This window comes from Neoarius graeffei, chromosome 9, assembly GCF_027579695.1.
Source record: "Neoarius graeffei isolate fNeoGra1 chromosome 9, fNeoGra1.pri, whole genome shotgun sequence".
NCBI lineage: Eukaryota > Metazoa > Chordata > Actinopteri > Siluriformes > Ariidae > Neoarius > Neoarius graeffei.
The window spans coordinates 16287174-16304519 of NC_083577.1; the positions used below are offsets into that span (position 1 = coordinate 16287174).

The 17346-nt window shown below is 42.7% G+C and overlaps 1 protein-coding gene across 3 annotated transcripts in view; it reads left to right on the forward strand.

Moving 5' to 3' along the window:
- Window positions 1–16707, forward strand: part of LOC132891477 (zinc finger protein OZF-like) — a 114025-nt gene extending 97318 nt beyond the window's left edge. The window contains exons 1-5 of one of the 3 annotated variants that reach the window (XM_060929072.1): window positions 918–1179; window positions 1253–3055; window positions 10671–10738; window positions 10911–11101; window positions 13396–16707. In XM_060929072.1, the coding sequence (XP_060785055.1) occupies window positions 10719–10738; window positions 10911–11101; window positions 13396–14807 (1623 nt within the window). In that variant the 5' untranslated portion in view covers window positions 918–1179; window positions 1253–3055; window positions 10671–10718 and the 3' untranslated portion in view covers window positions 14808–16707. Of the gene's footprint in view, window positions 1–917; window positions 3056–10670; window positions 10739–10910; window positions 11102–13395 lie in introns of those variants that run through there. The other 2 variants (XM_060929071.1, XM_060929070.1) reach the window with 2 other exon arrangements.
- Window positions 16708–17346: the final 639 nt, after the last annotated feature.

Genomic DNA, 17346 nt, shown 5'->3' on the forward strand with positions numbered 1-17346 from the left:
TCTGATGCCTAAATTTGACGCGTATCCAACGCATTGATGAACTGCTCGATTGGTTAGGTGCGGCTTGCTTTTACTCGACACTGGATTTGACAAAGGGATATTGGCAGATCCCCTTGACTCCATTATCCCGCTTGAAAACGGCCTTTCCCACTCCGTTTGGCTTACACCAATTTGTCACCCTTCCTTTCGGGTTGTTTGGGGCTCTGGCGACGTTTCAGCGTCTCATGGACCAAATTCTCCGTCCCCACAATGCGTATGCGGCGGCCTACTTAGATGATATAATCATTTATAGTAATGATTGGGAGCTTACAACTTACAACATCTGAGGGCGGTTCTGAGGTCACTGAGGCGCGCTGGGCTCACAGCAAACCTAAAGAAGTGTGCAATGGGACAGGTGGAAGTATGGTATCTGGGCTTTCACTTAAGTCATGGGCAGGTGCGTCCCCAAATTGATAAGACTGCAGCGATTGCTGCCTGCCCGAGACCTAAGACCAAATAGGGGGTGAGGCAGTTCCTAGTACTGGCTGGCTATTGTAGGCAGTTTGTGCCTCACTTTTCAAATGTCAACAGCCTGCTGACTGACCTCACTAAGAAGGGGGCGCCAGATCCAGTCCAGTGGATGGAGCCATGCAAACGGGCTTTGCTCAAGTAAAGGCGGTTTTGTGTGGGGGCCCGCTGTTGCATTCTCCTGACTTTTCTGTCCCTTTTGTTTTACAGACCGACGCATTAGACAGAGGGCTAGGGGCCATTTTGTCCCAGGCGGTTGAGGGGGAGGAGCATCCAGTGCTATACATCAGTCACAAGCTCTCCATGCAAGAATTGAAGTATAGCACCATAGAAAAGGAGTGTCTGGCCATCAAGTGGGCGGTCCTCACTCTCCACTACTACCTGCTCAGATGCACATTCACCCTGTTCTGACCATGCCCTGCTCCAGTGGCTCCACCACATGAAGGATGCCAACACAGATCACTCGTTGGTATCTGGTCCTGCAGCCCTTTAAATCTGAGGTGGTCCACAGGCTCAGGGCACAGATGGTGGTGGCAGATTACCTCTTCTGCTGGGGAGGTCAGCTGCAGGCCGGACAGCTCCCCGGCCTGAGTCGAGCAGTGGGGGTATGTGGCAGCGGGGGCATGGTTGAGCATCGGCTGTGAACGGCAAGGAGGCAGGTTGAACTAACAGGTAATATGTGATGAGGTGCACTTGTGTCAAATTACTGGCGGTCTGTTAATCTGTGTCTCTGTGTGTCTTTCAGACAGTCAGGAACGAGAGAGAGCTGCAACACCCCGTCATGTGTGTTTGTTTGTTTGGTGAAAAGTCACTGAAACGTGTGCAAAAATAAAAGAACTCGCCTGTTCTGAAGCCTGCTTCCAATTCCTCTGTTTCCCAAAATCATAAATCTGTTACAACATTGATTGCATTCTTTTCAGCAGGGGGACTTGATTCAGAGTCTGGACTGATCTCCTTCGGCTCCACCGTGTTAAAAGGAAGTGAAGCTTGCACACACACATTTGCAGACAATACAGAAACAGACGGGCACACCACCAATGCACGTTTAATCAACTTTACACTTTTTGAGTTTTCTCTGTTATCATTACCAACCTTTTTCTTATGCGCACGGGCATGGTAGCTTGTCATTTACTATCAAACTAATGCTTAACAAATAGTTCTCATCAAAAGTACCTAGGATAAGTGGACCCTCCGTCCATCTGGCCAAATTATCAATGAAAGGTTGCACAAAATAGGCAGCATGGTGGTGTAGTGGTTAGCACTGTCGCCTCACAACAAGAAGGTTCTAGGTTTGAGCCTAGTGGCTGATGGGGGCCTTTCTGTGTGGAGTTTGCATGTTCTCCCCATGTCTGCGTGGATTTCCTCGAGGTGCTCCAGTTTCCCCCACAGCTCAAAGACATACAGGTTAGGCCAATTGGTGCCTCTAAATTGACCATAGGTGTGAATGTGAGTGTGAATGGTTGTCTCTATGTGTCAGCCCTGCGATGATCTGGCAACTTGTCTAGGGTGTACCCTGCCTCTTGGCCATAGTCAGTTGGGATAGGCTCCAGCTTGCCCGCAACCCTGCACAGGACAAGCGGTTATGGATAATGGTGGATGGTTGCACAAAATAGCCAAAGTCCTTATCATACATGAATTGATTTGGAGTCTTACATTTGCTCTTAGACTGATCACTACCACCCATCTTGATACACATAAAACACAACACACAAAAAGAAAAAAAAACAAAATGAGGAGAATTTCCTTGGCAGAGTGAGGTAAAGTTTCAACAAATTATAATATTGGGAAATAATTTTTCTGCTTTGAGTGTACAAACTTCTCAACCTGCCTCTGAGAATGTCACTGAGACCATATCCATAGAGTATATGACAGTTTTAGGACACATGTGACTGAGTAAGACTCAACAGCCCTCTTTTTCCCAGAAACAATCGGAGATAAAGATAACTTGGGCAAATCAGACAAATCAAATCACAGTTCCTTCCAGTTGGCCCTAGAAAACACCATAGGGCTATTTATACAATGCACGTATGTGTGCATTTGGGATAACCAAATCTCAGATCTCTAGATGGAAGAAGAGAATCCAGGATACTTAAAAAAATAATTTTCTTACCTTCCACGTGGAGATCCCAAACGAGCCCCCCAAAAATGAATAGGTTTTGTCCGTACTGAAGGAGTATAATCTAGGAATGTTGACCTCTGCTGCCTAGGAGATTCTGCCTCATGGATATCCGGAAGCAACATTCACTGACGCAGACACAGCTGTTCAGCGATGTTTCTCAGTTTATTGAAAGACAAACATGAGTATATATCCACATTCAAGAGTGTGTTGTAACTAAATGATTGGAAGATGGGATTTATGAAGTGAAGTTATCTGTGTATGACAGGGTAACATCAGTGGGTGATGAAGCATTACCTCACTGGTCAGGATAACCTTATGGAAACAAAGAGCAGATGTGCAAGCGAAGATAAGTTTCAAGGATTTAACTAGAGCTAGCCAAAACAAGAAGCAATCAAACCAGCCTGTTCCAGTTGCAAGCATGCCACACAGGTATTTCTATCATATATTTTATTCCATTTATTTTTATTAATGATGTAATTTTTAAATGAGTGATTAGACATGCAAGTTAATTGTGCTACATAAAACCCAGGGTTAGTCTTGGCACCTACAGCATGTCAAGAGCACAGGCACTTACGATTGCAGGTGCAGGGGAGAGCAGGCGCAGTGCAAACTGCAGCTGAAGCCAAATTGTGAGACAGAAATCGTAGTCAGGAAACGGGTGTAGGTCAGTTGATCAGTGAACAGAGTAATGCAGGAGAGATGAGGAAATGAGGTCGGAATAATAACAAGAACTGTGGTCTAAATCGGGAAGTCAGTCAGGACACCAAACGGCTCAGTATATTCAGGTACAGGACACAGAACAATACTTCATGTTGACTGAGTGTGAGAGCTGGGCTTATTTAGGGGAAGTGTCCATTCATCCCTTTTCTACTGCTTATCCGGGTCGCGGGGGTAGCAACCTAAGCAGAGCAGCCCAAACTTCCCTCTCCCCGGCCACCTCCACCAGCTCTTCCGGGGGAATACCGAGGCGTTCCCAGGCCAGCCAAGAGATGTAATCTCTCCAGCATGTCCTGGGTCTGCCCCAGGGTCCCTCCCAGTGGGGCATGCCCAGAGAACCTCCCTTGGGAGGCGTCCAGGGGGCATCCTAATAAGGTGCCTGAACCACCTCAACTGACTCCTTTCAATGTGGAGGAGCAGTGGTTCTGCTCTGAGTCTCTTCCAAATGACCAAGCTTCTCACTGTGTCTCTAAGGGAGAGCCCAGCCACCCTGCGAAGAAAGCTCATTTTTACTATTTGTATTGGCGATCTCATTCTTTTGGTCACTACCCACAGCTCGTGACCATACAGTGGTGTTTGAAAGTTTGTGAACCCTTTAGAATTTTCTATATTTCTATATTATAGAAATATATTTCTATATCACCTAAAACATCATCAGATTTTCACACAAGTCCAAAAAGTAGATAAAGAGAACCGAGTTAAACAAATGAGACAAAAATATTATACTTGGTCATTTATTTATTGAGGAAAATGATCCAATATTACACATCTGTGAGTGGCAAAAGTATGTGAACCTTTGCTTTCAGTATCTGGTGTAACCCCCTTGTGCAGCAATAACTGCAACTAAATGTTTGCAGTAACTGTTGATCAGTCCTGCACACCAGCTTGGAGGAATTTTAGCCCATTCCTCCATACAGAACAGCTTCAACTCTGGGATGTTGGTGGGTTTCCTCACATGAACTGCTTGCTTCAGGTCCTTCCACAACATTTTGATTGGATTAAGGTCAGGACTTTGACTTGGCCATTTCAAAACATTAACTTTATTCTTCTTTAACCATCCTTTGGTAGAACAATTTGTGTGCTTAGGGTCGTTGTCTTGCTGCATGACCCACCTTCTCTTGAGAGTCAGTTCATGGACAGATGTCTTGACATTTTCTTTTAGAATTCACTAGTATAATTCAGAATTCATTGTTCCATCAATGATGGCAAGCCATCATGGCCCAGATGCAGCAAAACAGGCCCAAATCATGATACTACCACCACCATGTTTCACAGATGGGACAAGGTTCTTATGCTGGAATGCAGTGCTTTCCTTTCTCCAAACATAATGCTTCTCATTTTAACCAAAAAGTTCTATTTTGGTCTCATCCGTCCACAGAACATTTTTCCAGTAGCCTTCTGGCTTGTCCATGTGATCTTTAGCAAACTGCAGATGAGCAGCAATGTTGTTTTTTTTTTGAGACTAGTAGCTTTCTCCTTGCAACCCTGCCATGCACACCATTGTTGTTCAGTGTTCTCCTGATGGTGGACTCATGAACATTAATATTAGCCAATGTGAGAGAGGCCTTCAGTTGCTTAGAAGTTACCCTGGGGTCCTTTGTGACCTCGCCGACTATTACACGCCTTGCTCTTGGAGTGATATCTGTTGGTCAACTACTGCTGGGGAGGGTAACAATGGTCTTAAATTTCCTCCATTTGTACACAATCTGTCTGACTGTGCATTGGTGGAGTCCAAACTTTTTAGAGATGGTTTTGTAACCTTTTCCAGCCTGATGAGCATCAACAACGCTTTTTCTGAGGTTCTCAGAAATCTCCTTTTTTTCATGCCATGATACACTTCCACAAATGTGTTGTGAAGATCAGACTTTGATAGATCCCTGTTCTTTAAATAAAACAGGGTGCCCACTCACACCTGATTGTTATCCCATTGATTGAAAACACCTGACTCTAATTTCACCTTCAAATTAACTGCTAATCCTGAGGTTCACTTACTTTTACCATGCACAGATATGTAATATTGGATCATTTTCCTCAATAAATAAATGACCAAGTATAATATTTTGTCACATTTTTTTAACTGGGTTCTCTTTATCTACTTTTAGGACTTGTGTGAAAATCCAATGATGTTTTAGGTCATATTTATGCAGAAATATAGAAAATTCTAAAGGGTTCACAAACTTTCAAGTACCACTGTAGGTGAGGGTGGGAATGTAGATGGACCAGTAAATTGAGAGCTTTGCCTTTTGGCTCAGCTCTCTCTTTACCACAGCAGACTGGTTTAGCGTCCGCATCACTGCTGACGCTGCCCCGATCCGTCTGTCCAACTCTTGTTCCCCCTTACCCTCACTCGTGAACAAAACCCTGAGATACTTAAAGTCCTCCACTTTAGGTAGCAACTCCCCCCTGACCCGAAGTAGGCACTCCACCCATTTCCAACTGAGCACCATGGCCACAGACTTGGAGGTGCTGATCCTCATCCCAGCCGCTTCACACTTGACTGCAAACCGTCCCAGCGCATGCTGTAAGTCATAGATTGATGAAACCAACAGGACCACGTCATCCGCAAAAAGCAGAGACGTGATCCCATTGCCACCAAACCAGACACCCTCTACCCTTTGGCTGTACCTAGAAATTCTGTCCATAAAAGGTATGAACAGAACCAGTGACAGGGCAGCCCTGGCGGAGTCCCACATGCACCGGGAACAAGTCTGACTTACTGCCGGCAATGCGAACCAAACTCCTGTTCCGGTCATACAGGGTCCGAATGGCCCACAGTAGTGGGCCCTGAACCCCATACTTCCGAAGCACCCCCCCCCACAGGGCACCATGAGGGACACGGTCGTAAGCCTTCTCCAGGTCCACAAAACACATGTAGACCGGTTGGGCAAACTCCCATTCACCCTCCAGTACACTTTGCAGTGTTCCACGACCAAGACGAAAACTGCATTGTTCCTCCTGAATCCAAGGTTCGACTATCGACCGGACTCTCTTCTCAAGCACCCCAGCATAGGCTTTCCCAGGGAGGCTGAAGAGTGCGATCCCCCTATAGTTGGATCACACTCTCCGGTCCCCCTTTTTAAAAGGAGGACCACCACCCCAGTCTGCCAATCCAGAGGCACTGTCCCCGACCTCCACACAATATTGAAGAGGTGTGTCAGCCAAGACAGCCCAACAACATCCAGTGCCTTCAGAAACTCGGGACAAATCTCATTCACCCCCAGAGCCCAGCCACCGAGGAGCTTTTTAACCACCTCGGCAACCTCAGCCCCTGTGATGGGTGAGTCCTCCCAAGCACCCTCATTCTCTGCGTCCTCCTTGGACAACATGAAGGTGGAATTTAGGAGATCCTCAAAGTATTCCTTCCACCGCCAGACGATGTCCCCAGTTGAGGTCAACAGCACTCCATCCTCAATGTGAACAGTAGGGACAGAGCACTGTCCAAATGTGTAGTGAGGGTATGCTGGGAACATCTGGCGGACGCTCTCGTCCGTCGGATCTTCAGCTGCCACCTCCGGCAGAGCTTCAACTGCATACCAGGGGAGGATGGGGATGTTGAGTCCAAGTGGACTATGTTTCGCACCTCCATTGCTGAGACGGCCATACAGAGCTGTGGCTGCAAGGTTGTTGGTGCCTGTTGTGGCGGTAATTCCTGAACCCGGTGGTGGACACCTGCAGTGAGGGGAGCTGTCAAGCTGAAGAAGGAGTCCTATCAGGCTTGGTTAGCCTGTGGGTCTCCAGAGGCAGCTGACAGATGCCAACGGGCTAAGCGGAACACAGCTCTGGCAGTCACTGAAGCAAAAACTTGGGTGTGGGAGGAGTTCAGTGAGACCATGGAAAGTGACTTTTGGTCAGCCTCAAAGAGATTCTGGCAAACCATCCGGCGGCTCAGGAAGAGGAAGCAGTTCTCTGTCCCTATAGGGGAAGTGATTGCAGGATAATTGAAGACAGGTGTTGTAGTTAATACTCTGGTGATGGAGGGTGCTGTGGATCTTGGGACGTGTAGTCTGGAGCAGCCATGTTAGGAGGCTGCTCCGAACTCCGATTTTCAGTGCTGTTACTGACACAGCAAAATAATTTTGATAAAAATCAAGTGTTTATTGCTAATTTTTACTTTTTATTTTCTGCAAACAAATTGAAAATAAACAATTATTTGCTCTATATTCTTTCTAATAAAGACACAACTCAATTTAATAAAATCAATATAATAAAATGTTATTAATTTAATAATAGATTTGCCCCCGGTGCTCTGAAACAGATGTTACAGGCAACATAAGCATCACTGCACCTCACTGACCAGTGCTAGTTAACATTACACTTACTGATGGCAGCAGACACCTACAGTACCTTTAGCTAGTAGCTACCTTTGAACAGTTAAAATGTCTAAATAGCCTTATATATTGTTCAATTTGAAGCTCAGGTTTGCCTTAGAAATATAAAAGGCACTCTTTAATGTCATCAGTCTTTGTTTGTGTGTGTGTGTGTGTGTGTGTGTGTGTGTGTGTGTGTGTGTGTGTGTTTTAAATATTGGTTTAGGCACAATTTAGGCACCAGGGCCGTTTTAAAAGTATTATATTTCATTTTCATATTTTAAAAGTATTATATATTCCATAGCACTGCTATGGAAAACCCCCAAACAATACCCAACCCTACTTCTGTTTCAATTTCTTAATAATAAACAATATTTCTTTACAATCATTTGTAAAGGTTGGAGTAAAATATAATAGCCTGTTAACTAAAATATTCCTTTTATTAAAAATGAAAAATTTAATACCAAATAGACGTTTTTAATAACCATTTATGACCATTTGTGAAAGCTGTAATCAGGCTTAAACATAAAGCAACTGCAGTGTCTTTCAAAAGTATTCATCCCCCCATTGGTGTTTGTCCTGTTTTGTCGCATTACAAGCTAGAATTAAAATAGATTTTGGGGAGGGTTAGCACCATTTGATTTACACAGCATGCCTACAACTTTAAAGGTGCAAATTGTTTTTTTTAGTGTGACACAAACAATTATTAAGTTGAAAAAACAGAAATCTGGAGTGTGCATAGATATTCACCACCCCCCCTCCCCCCCAAAGTCAATACTTTGTAGCGCCACCTTTTGCTGCAATTACAGCTGCAATTCTCTTGGGGTATGTTTCTGTTAGCTTAGCACATCTACCCACTGGGATTTTTGCCCATTCCTCAAGGCAAAACTGCTCTAGCTCCTTCAAGTTAGATGGGTTGTGTTGGTGTACAGCAATCTTCAAATTATGCCACAGATTCTCAGTTGGATTGAGGTCTGGGCTTTGACTAGGCCATTCCAAGACATTTAAATGTTTCCCTTTAAGCCACTCCAGTGTAGCTTTAGCAGTGTGTTTAGGATTATTGTCCTTCTGGAATGTGAACCTTCATCCCAGTCTCAAACCTCTGGCTGACTCAAACAGATTTTCCTCCAGGATTGCCCTGTATTTAGTGCCATCCATATTTCCTTAAATCCTGACCAGCTTTCCTGTCCCTGCAGATGAAAAACATCCCCACAGCATGATGCTGCCACCACCATGCTTCACTGTAGGAATGGTGTTCTCAGGGTGATGGGAAGTGTTGGGTTTGCACCACACATGGCATTTCCCATGATGGCCAAAAAGTTCAATTTTAGCCTCATCTGACCAGATAATCTTCTTCCATGTGTTTGGGGAGTCTACCACATGCTGTTAGGCAACCTCCAAACGTGATTTCTCTTTTTTTTTTCTTTAAGCAATGTTTTTTTTCTGACCACTCTTCCATAAAGCCCTGCTGTGTGGTGTGTATGGCTTAAAGTGGTCCGATGGACAGATACTCCCATCTCTGCTGTGAATCTTTTCAGCGCCTTCAGTGTTATCTTTGTTTTTACCTTTGTTGCATCTCTGATTAATGCCCTCCTTGCCCAGTCTGTGAGTTTTGGTGGGCAGCCTTCTCTTGTCAGGTTTGTAGTGGTGCCATATTCTTTCCATTTTACTATAATGGATTTAATGGTGTTCTGTGGGATATCCAAAGTTTGCGATATTTTGTTTCTATCCCAACCCTGATCTATACTTCTCCAAGACTTTGTCTCTGACCTGTTTGGAGTGCTCCTTGGTTTTCATGTTGCTGCTTAGTAGTGCTTAGTAGTAGTAGTCAGGGTCCTTCCAGAACAGGTTGAGTTATATAGACCTCATGTGACAGACCATGTGACACTTTGATTGTACACAGGTGGATCTTAATCAACTAATTATGTGACTTATGAAGTTAATTTGTTGGACCAGCTCTTATTTAGGGGTTTCATATGAAAAAGGGTGAATACCTATGCACACTCCAGATTTCTGTCTTTTCAAGTTAATTATTGTTTGTATCAATATCCATCCATCCATTGTCTATAGCCGCTTATCCTGTTCTACAGGGTCGCAGGCAAGCTGGAACCTATCCCAGCTGACTATGGGCGAGAGGCGGGGTACACCCTGGACAAGTCGCCAGGTTATCGCAGGTTTGTGTCAATAAAAAAAAAAAAAAATTTGCACCTTTAAAGTGGTAAGCATGTTGTGTAAATCAAATGGTGCTAACTCTCCAAAAATCCATTTAAATTCCAGCTTGTAATGCAACAAAACAAGACAAACACCAAGGGGGATGAATACTTTTGCAAGACACTGTACCTCAATTTGCTTTGCTTTTCCGTAAAAAGATAGCTCATGTTTCTTGTCTAAATCTGTTTGCACAGTCAATCACACCTCAGCACTTTACCATTTTAGATCTTTGTGATGTTGCAACATCAGAGCCATGTTACTTCCACCTATAATCACTTCATATGCATTCCCTTTATAAACAATGCTATTACAGTTAGGACAAACTAAGAGATTACTCAGCCTAATAATAATAATTGCAGTTCATTTTTTATTTCCACAGTTTCAATCATCATACATTTCTACAACAATTTATTGTCGCACACGCGCGCGCACATACTTTTTTTTTAACACATGCCATGTGGGTGTGTATGTGTGTCTCCCCTGCCTTCTCTCTCTCACACATGTGGAAGTGGGCATTTCCGATAGCTAGCCATAACCCCCAGGGACACTAATTCTCAGGCAGTGAAATGAAACTAAAAATACTTCAGAAATATCAATGGCAACACATCCAGGTTCCTTTTTTTTAAATAAAGTTCTGGTGTTCATGTATCCACAAGCACAGTATTGTTTAAGGAATAAAGGTTTTCCTATAGCAGATGTGTCTTTAAGTATTGTGGTCATCTGCAGCCTTTGCAGTATAATTCTTCCAGGCCATTGGTGGCCGGTATGGAGCATAATGAAAAAAAATAAAATATGTAATTTTTCTGCAGATATACAGGAGCAGGCAGTGTGAAGAATACATAGATGCCAAAAGAAAAATGCATGCGAACTGGATGAGGTGAGGAATACACTGGTTGTTGGGTCTTTGTTTAGTCTTTGATTTTATAACATCTAATTTGTTGGAAGAACTTTTGCTTCCTGCTGTCACTGTTATCTGCCCCATGCTTTCTCTCAGTCTGTAACTCTGATCTGATTTTTACCTTGTCTGCCACTTTGTCTCATTCTTTTAGGTATGTGAATTGTGCCCGTAATGATAATGAACAGAATCTGGTGGCATTTCAGTATCGAGGGGAGATTCTGTATCGTTGCTGTCAACCCATTAACCCAGGACAGGAGCTCTTGTTGTGGTATGAAGAGGAGTATGCCAAAGAACTCAGTCCGGCTTTTGACTACCTCTGGAACAGAAAGTGCTCCACGAATGGTAAAGTCTATTCATACATACTGTAAATCAGTTCAGTTCTATTCAAATATATTTGAATAGTGGAGGAGCCCTGACAGTCAATGTTTATCTGGATCAGGCACTGGCATTCCATCAGGCATTAGAACTAACATGTATCACTCAAACCATAGGTCTCATGAAGTCATGAACCACCTTTACCCTTGAGAAAAGCTCTTTAACAAAATACCTGAATAAACCAATAGGGTGTAAGACTTGAAGATTGAGACTGTACCTCAGTCCGAAAAAACTAATTGGATAATTGTTTCATAATTGCAGAGTTTTATAGGTAAAGGCTCTACCCCCTGCTATAGTCTTCTATATTCTATGTTATTATTATTACCTTTTGATTAAAGCAGGCATGGAAGATCATAAAAGACCAAAAGTTTGGTACTGCAAGGTGAGACTATTCAGTGCTTTTTAGGTCAGTACTAGTATACTTAAAGGAATAGAAAATGTAAAGTAAATACATGCATGGGTTGGTAGCTTTTAATATTGAGAGCCTGTAAGAAAAGTTTCAGGCATGTTTGACCATTTATGAAAAGGTTGTGAGCGTTTTTGTATCACTCACAACTACTCTACAACTAGTAGAGATATGACGACTAAGGCATTTGAAGTCATCAGATTTAATGTTTTATGAAAAGTCAGAAATGGGGAAATCTGCTTATAAATTTTACTGCCTGAAACCTTAGCAAAGCATATTTTAAAAAAATATTAAAATGAGGGTAGCATGGTGGTGTAGTGGTTAGCGCTGTTGCCTCACAGCAAGAAGGTCCGGGTTCGAGACCCGTGGCTGGTGAGGGCCTTTCTGTGTAGAGTTTGCATGTTGTCCGCGTGGGTTTCCTCCGGGTGCTCCGGTTTCCCCCACAGTCCAACGACATGCAGGTTAGGTTAACTGGTGACTCTAAATTGACCATAGGTGTGAATGTGAGTGTGAATGGTTGTCTGTGTCTATGTGTCAGCCCTGTGCAAAGAAATCTGCTAATAAATTGCTCAACTTTGAACTATTCTTGTAACTTTAGTTTAAGAGCTTTGCAAATTCTCCTGTCTTGGTTCATACAGGAAATGGGCTGTGTACTGTGAACTGCACATATGAAGGTGCAGTGCAGCCAATCAGAAGTCTTCTTATAAACCATGCATTACAGCAATGTGTAAACAAATTTTGCTCTTTTTACGAATTTATACCAGGATTTAAATAGTCCATCTCAATATAAGCATGCTTTAAAGGGCAAAATGTATGAATTTCTGCTAAATTCATTCAAAACATGAAAGTGTAGACATACTGTGATATTATGATAAAATCTAAAATTCGACTACAGCCCACACAATTGCTCCATGTATCTCAATTGCGCTGACTGGTTTTGTAATGGAAGGTCATATATTTCTAGAAATTATCTTTATATCCCAATAACAGTGAATAAATCAAATGCTCTGATGATTAAAAGGAAGAAAATCCATTATGCACAGTGCTGTAAAAATCCTAACTGCCTGCCTATCTACCTACCTACCTACCTTCTTACCTGCAAGCACTTTGCCCCTTCACTCATTGCGCGTGTCCGGAGTCTTCCACAAGACGAGGGAGACATATTGCTAAAGTTAGTGTGCTAGTCGCACAAGGATGGCAAAAAAAGGGCAGCAAAAATTTCGAGTTACACCTAATGTTATAACTACAGCAGGGTGCACTGCTAAACAAAGCAAGAAAAGAAAGACTGAAGTAGAAAAGGTTATAATGAAAAAGAGGTTGGATAAATGTTGCCTTCACGTGCTATCAGAATTATGGTCAATTTTAGTTGTCAACTTAGAAGTTGCACATGAACGCCCCCTCAACTCATACTTTTAAATGGAAACTTCTGAAATAATTTTGATACCCAAGTTCCTGAGTTGTGATGACCTTTAACCTTTTACTTGTGTATATAATCTTTCAAAATCTAGCTTACTCTTGCTTGTTTCTCTAAAATCACATATTCTGACTTTAAGTAGATGTGTTCACTGTCACAGGCATCACCAACAGCCCTCTGCAGTTTTTTTTCTTTTTTTTAATCCATGCTGGAAACCCTTAGCTTTTTTTTAATTTGCACACAATCAGAGCCATTCTCAGATACACTTATTCTGGGTTATTGGTTTCTTGAATTACAGATCAGTATTTCATTCATGTAGAACTTTGAATGTTTTCAGTTAATCTCAAACACTCATTTAAATTGGGATAATGTTGTTACATTTCATAATCTTGTTGAATGTCATGTTCATGTTCTGATATTTTTGTCCTTTCACTTCTCTAGAAGTAAACAGCGCTCTGTTGCAAGTCTTTTCTTGCTTGGCATGTCCTCTTTCCTATGCATCTCAAATTTACCTAGACAAGCACATACAGAGATGCCACTATGAAGAGTATGCGAGACTGCAGGAATCAGGAGAGATTAAGTATGAGCTTCAGGTCCCCACCAAAGGCTCCAATTACCAGTCAACATCATCCGATTCTCTCAGTTCTCACACTTCTCACAGTAATATACAGAAGGAAATTCACCACTGCTCGGAGGGTGGAAAGAGTTTTGGTGATCAAAATTACTTCAGAATCCACCAGTGCAGTAAAGCAGGAGAGAAGCAACATTACTGCATGCAGTGTGGACAAAGTTTCTATCAGCGGAACAGTTTCCAACGACATCAGCGTGTTGACACAGGAGAGAAGCCGTATCACTGCTCACAGTGTGGAAAAAGTTTTAGTCATCAGTGTACACTTGAACGACAGCACATTCACACAAAAGAGAAGCCGTATCAGTGCTCACTCTGTGGAAAGAGTTTTATCCAACAGAGTCATCTCCATTTACACCAGCGAATTCACACAGGAGAGAAGCCAAATCACTGCTCACAGTGTGGAAAGAGTTTTAGTTGTCAGAGTGCTCTCCAGAAACACCAGCAAATTCACACAGGAGAGAAGCCGTATCACTGCTCACAGTGTGGAAAGAGTTTTTCTCATCACTGTACACTCCAACGACACCAGCGTATTCACACAGGAGAGAAGCCGTATCAGTGCCCACTCTGTGGAAAGAGTTTTACTCAACAGAGTCATCTCCATCTACACCAGCGCATTCACACAGGAGAGAAGCCGTATCACTGCTCACAGTGTGGAAAGCGTTTTACTCATCAGAGTCACCTCCATCTACACCAACGCATTCACACAGGAGAGAAGCCATATCACTGCTCACAGTGCGGAAAGAGTTTTACTCAACAGAGTCATCTCCATCTACACCAGCGCATTCACACAGGAGAGAAGCCATATCACTGCTCACAGTGCGGAAAGAGTTTTACTTATCAGAGTCATCTCCAGCTACACCAACGCATTCACACAGGAGAGAAGCCATATCAATGCTCACTATGTAGAAAAAGTTTTACTCAAAAGAGTCATCTCCATCTACACCAGCGCGTTCACACAGGAGAGAAGCCGTATCACTGCTCACAGTGTGGAAAGAGTTTTACTCATCGTAGTCATCTCCAGCGACACCAGCGTGTTCACACAGGAGAGAAGCCGTATCACTGCTTACAGTGTGGAAAGAGTTTTACTCAGCAGAGTAATCTTCACCTACACCAGCGTGTTCACACAGGAGAGAAGCCGTATCACTGTTTACAGTGTGGAAAGACGTTTACTTATTCAGTTACATTTAAAACGCACAAGTGCACTAAATCAGATATTGCATAATTTAATGTTGTCAGATTAAATATGTTTATTACGATTTTGGCTAAAAACGATTTGTATTTCATGCTGTATTTTTTTCATTTTAATTACCTTTCTTGTAGAATGCAAAATGTGTAAGCTTATAGTACTGTTTAAAATAAGATTATTAATGTTTTCTTTCACCTTTAAGTAGTTGTTGCATGCAATTTCAGTCAGAAGTATACATACAGAGACACGAATATCATGATATGCTACCTGGGAGCGTTCTATGGGGAAGGCCAGAGGTTGCAGCTCGAGGATCAACAAACACTGAGACAAAAACGATCTGCAAGTACCTGGTTCTCCATTGTAGGGCTGAGGCGCTGGAAGTCTCGGTGCGTGGAGAAAGGCGGTGGCAGGAGCTTAAGTAGGAGATGGCTGGGCAGGGGTAGGCACGGCTTGACAGCGCTGCATCTGCGTGGTGAGAAGGTTAAGTGAGTTGAACAGGGTGGCGAGGTTCTGGGTAATTTGTTGTAGGGCTTGTTGGTGGGTCCCGAGGAGAGTCACTTGCTGCTGGATGGCCGTTCTCAGATGGGCGAGTTCCGCTGGATCCATGTTGGCCAGAACGTACTGTTAGGATTGATGGAGGTGTGGTGAAGTTAGGATCCAAGAGCAGAACACAGACAGTAATCCAATAAATAACATGATTTAATTCAGGGAAGAAAGGGTGTGGCAACAAGGTAAACAAAACTGTAGCAAATCAGAAGCGAGCTTTTTGGTACCCCAATGTTGTCACGATGAGCAGCCAATCAGCATCAAGCTTTCATACAGTGTAGCTGACGTGATTGAAGGTCAAGCCAATAAAGTCACCACAAGTACATAACACAGTAAAAAGTTTAGAAGAACATGAAAATAACCACTGATAACCATAGGAAAGAAAAGGTTTTGGAAAATAGGAAATCTACTATCATTGTTGGTTGAGAAACTTTGTAAAGTAATTGGCGCCAGGCTGATCATAGCCAGATTTTGCACCAGGCACCAGCCCTGTGATCCTTATCCTTCACAGGTAACACTTCATGGTTTGTGTTACAAAAAACAGTAATATGATGTTAAAGTTTGACCTGTCTTCTGCATTTTACTGCCTTGCTTCACTGCTAATCACCCACAACCTCGTGACATTCAATGAGTGAAACAGAAAATCTAAAGCTGTTTTCAATTCAGCAAACCAGTCTCTACAAACTTATCAACAGATTTATAAAGTATTTGTGTTATTTGCTGAATAAAAGTTATTGTTTGAGTATTAGCTGTGTGAGGACCTGAAACCAGACACTATAGGTGGAGGGACATCAGATTCAGAGGACCCCTCTGGGGACCAGCAGAACAGAGTCTATGGAACTCATACACTCACCGGCCACTTTAATAGGAAATTGTTCATGATTCTAAGATTCCTGCTCTTAGCAGGCAGAAGTGGAACCCAATGTGGTCTTCTGCTGTTGCATGCTGAGATGCTTTTCTGCTCACCATGGTTGTAAAAAGAGTTGCTATAATCTATCCTGGCAGCTCGAACCAATCTGGTCATTTTCCTCTGACCTCTCTTATCAACAAGGCTTTTCCACCCACAGAACTATCACTCACTCAAAGTTTTTTGTTTTTCGCACTATTCTGTGTAAACTCCAGAGACTGTTGTAAGTGAAAACCCTAGGAGATCAGCCGTTTCTGAAATACTCAAACCAGTCCATCTGGCACCAACACCCATGCCACAGTGAAAGTCAAAGAGATCACAATTTTCCCCCATTCTGATGTTTGAAGTGAAAATTAGCTGAAGCTCTTGATTTGTATCTGGATGATTTTATGCACTGTGCTGCTGTCAAGGGATTGCCTGATTAGATAACTGCATAAAATGGCAGGTGTTTTGGTGTTTCTAATAAAGTGGCAGGTGACTGTACATTGGGCAGTGTAATTTATTACAAGCTAGCTGAGACATGTTTTCAAGGTCGCAAACTTTTGATGCTTATTTGTCATGAGATTGACAAAGACTGATCAAATATTTTAGCATTAGATGAATTTATTTTCATGTTATCCAGAGATGGGACTGAGGTTAGATGACCTTTGTCATCCAGAAAATCTAAACATCTCCATGAGACAGGGATTACACCAATGAGGTTAAAGCTTCACAATCTTTCACAAATAGCACTGGGAGGGATGTACACTCTGCTGTCAGATTGTCATTTTTTCCTGTTAGCCAAGAATGAGACAGATCACTACTGTACTTGTGTCTTATACTAAGCTAACATAATCAGAACCATACTAATGCAGGGCTCGACATTTAGGACTACCCGACTGCCCAGGGCAAGTGGGATATGTCCCCGAAATGCCTGACCAGGCAAGTTGGAATGGGCATATATTATGAACTAGCACCACAAAAATTACGCTTTTTGATCTTTTATTCCAGTTCCTAAAAACATCCCTCACTACTTATCCACCATTATGTCTTGGCTGTTTTCTTAGTCTTGGTTTCATTTACTGCTTTGCAAGTTATTTTATATACCCCCACTGTTGTAGTATGGTACGCATACTGTTTATA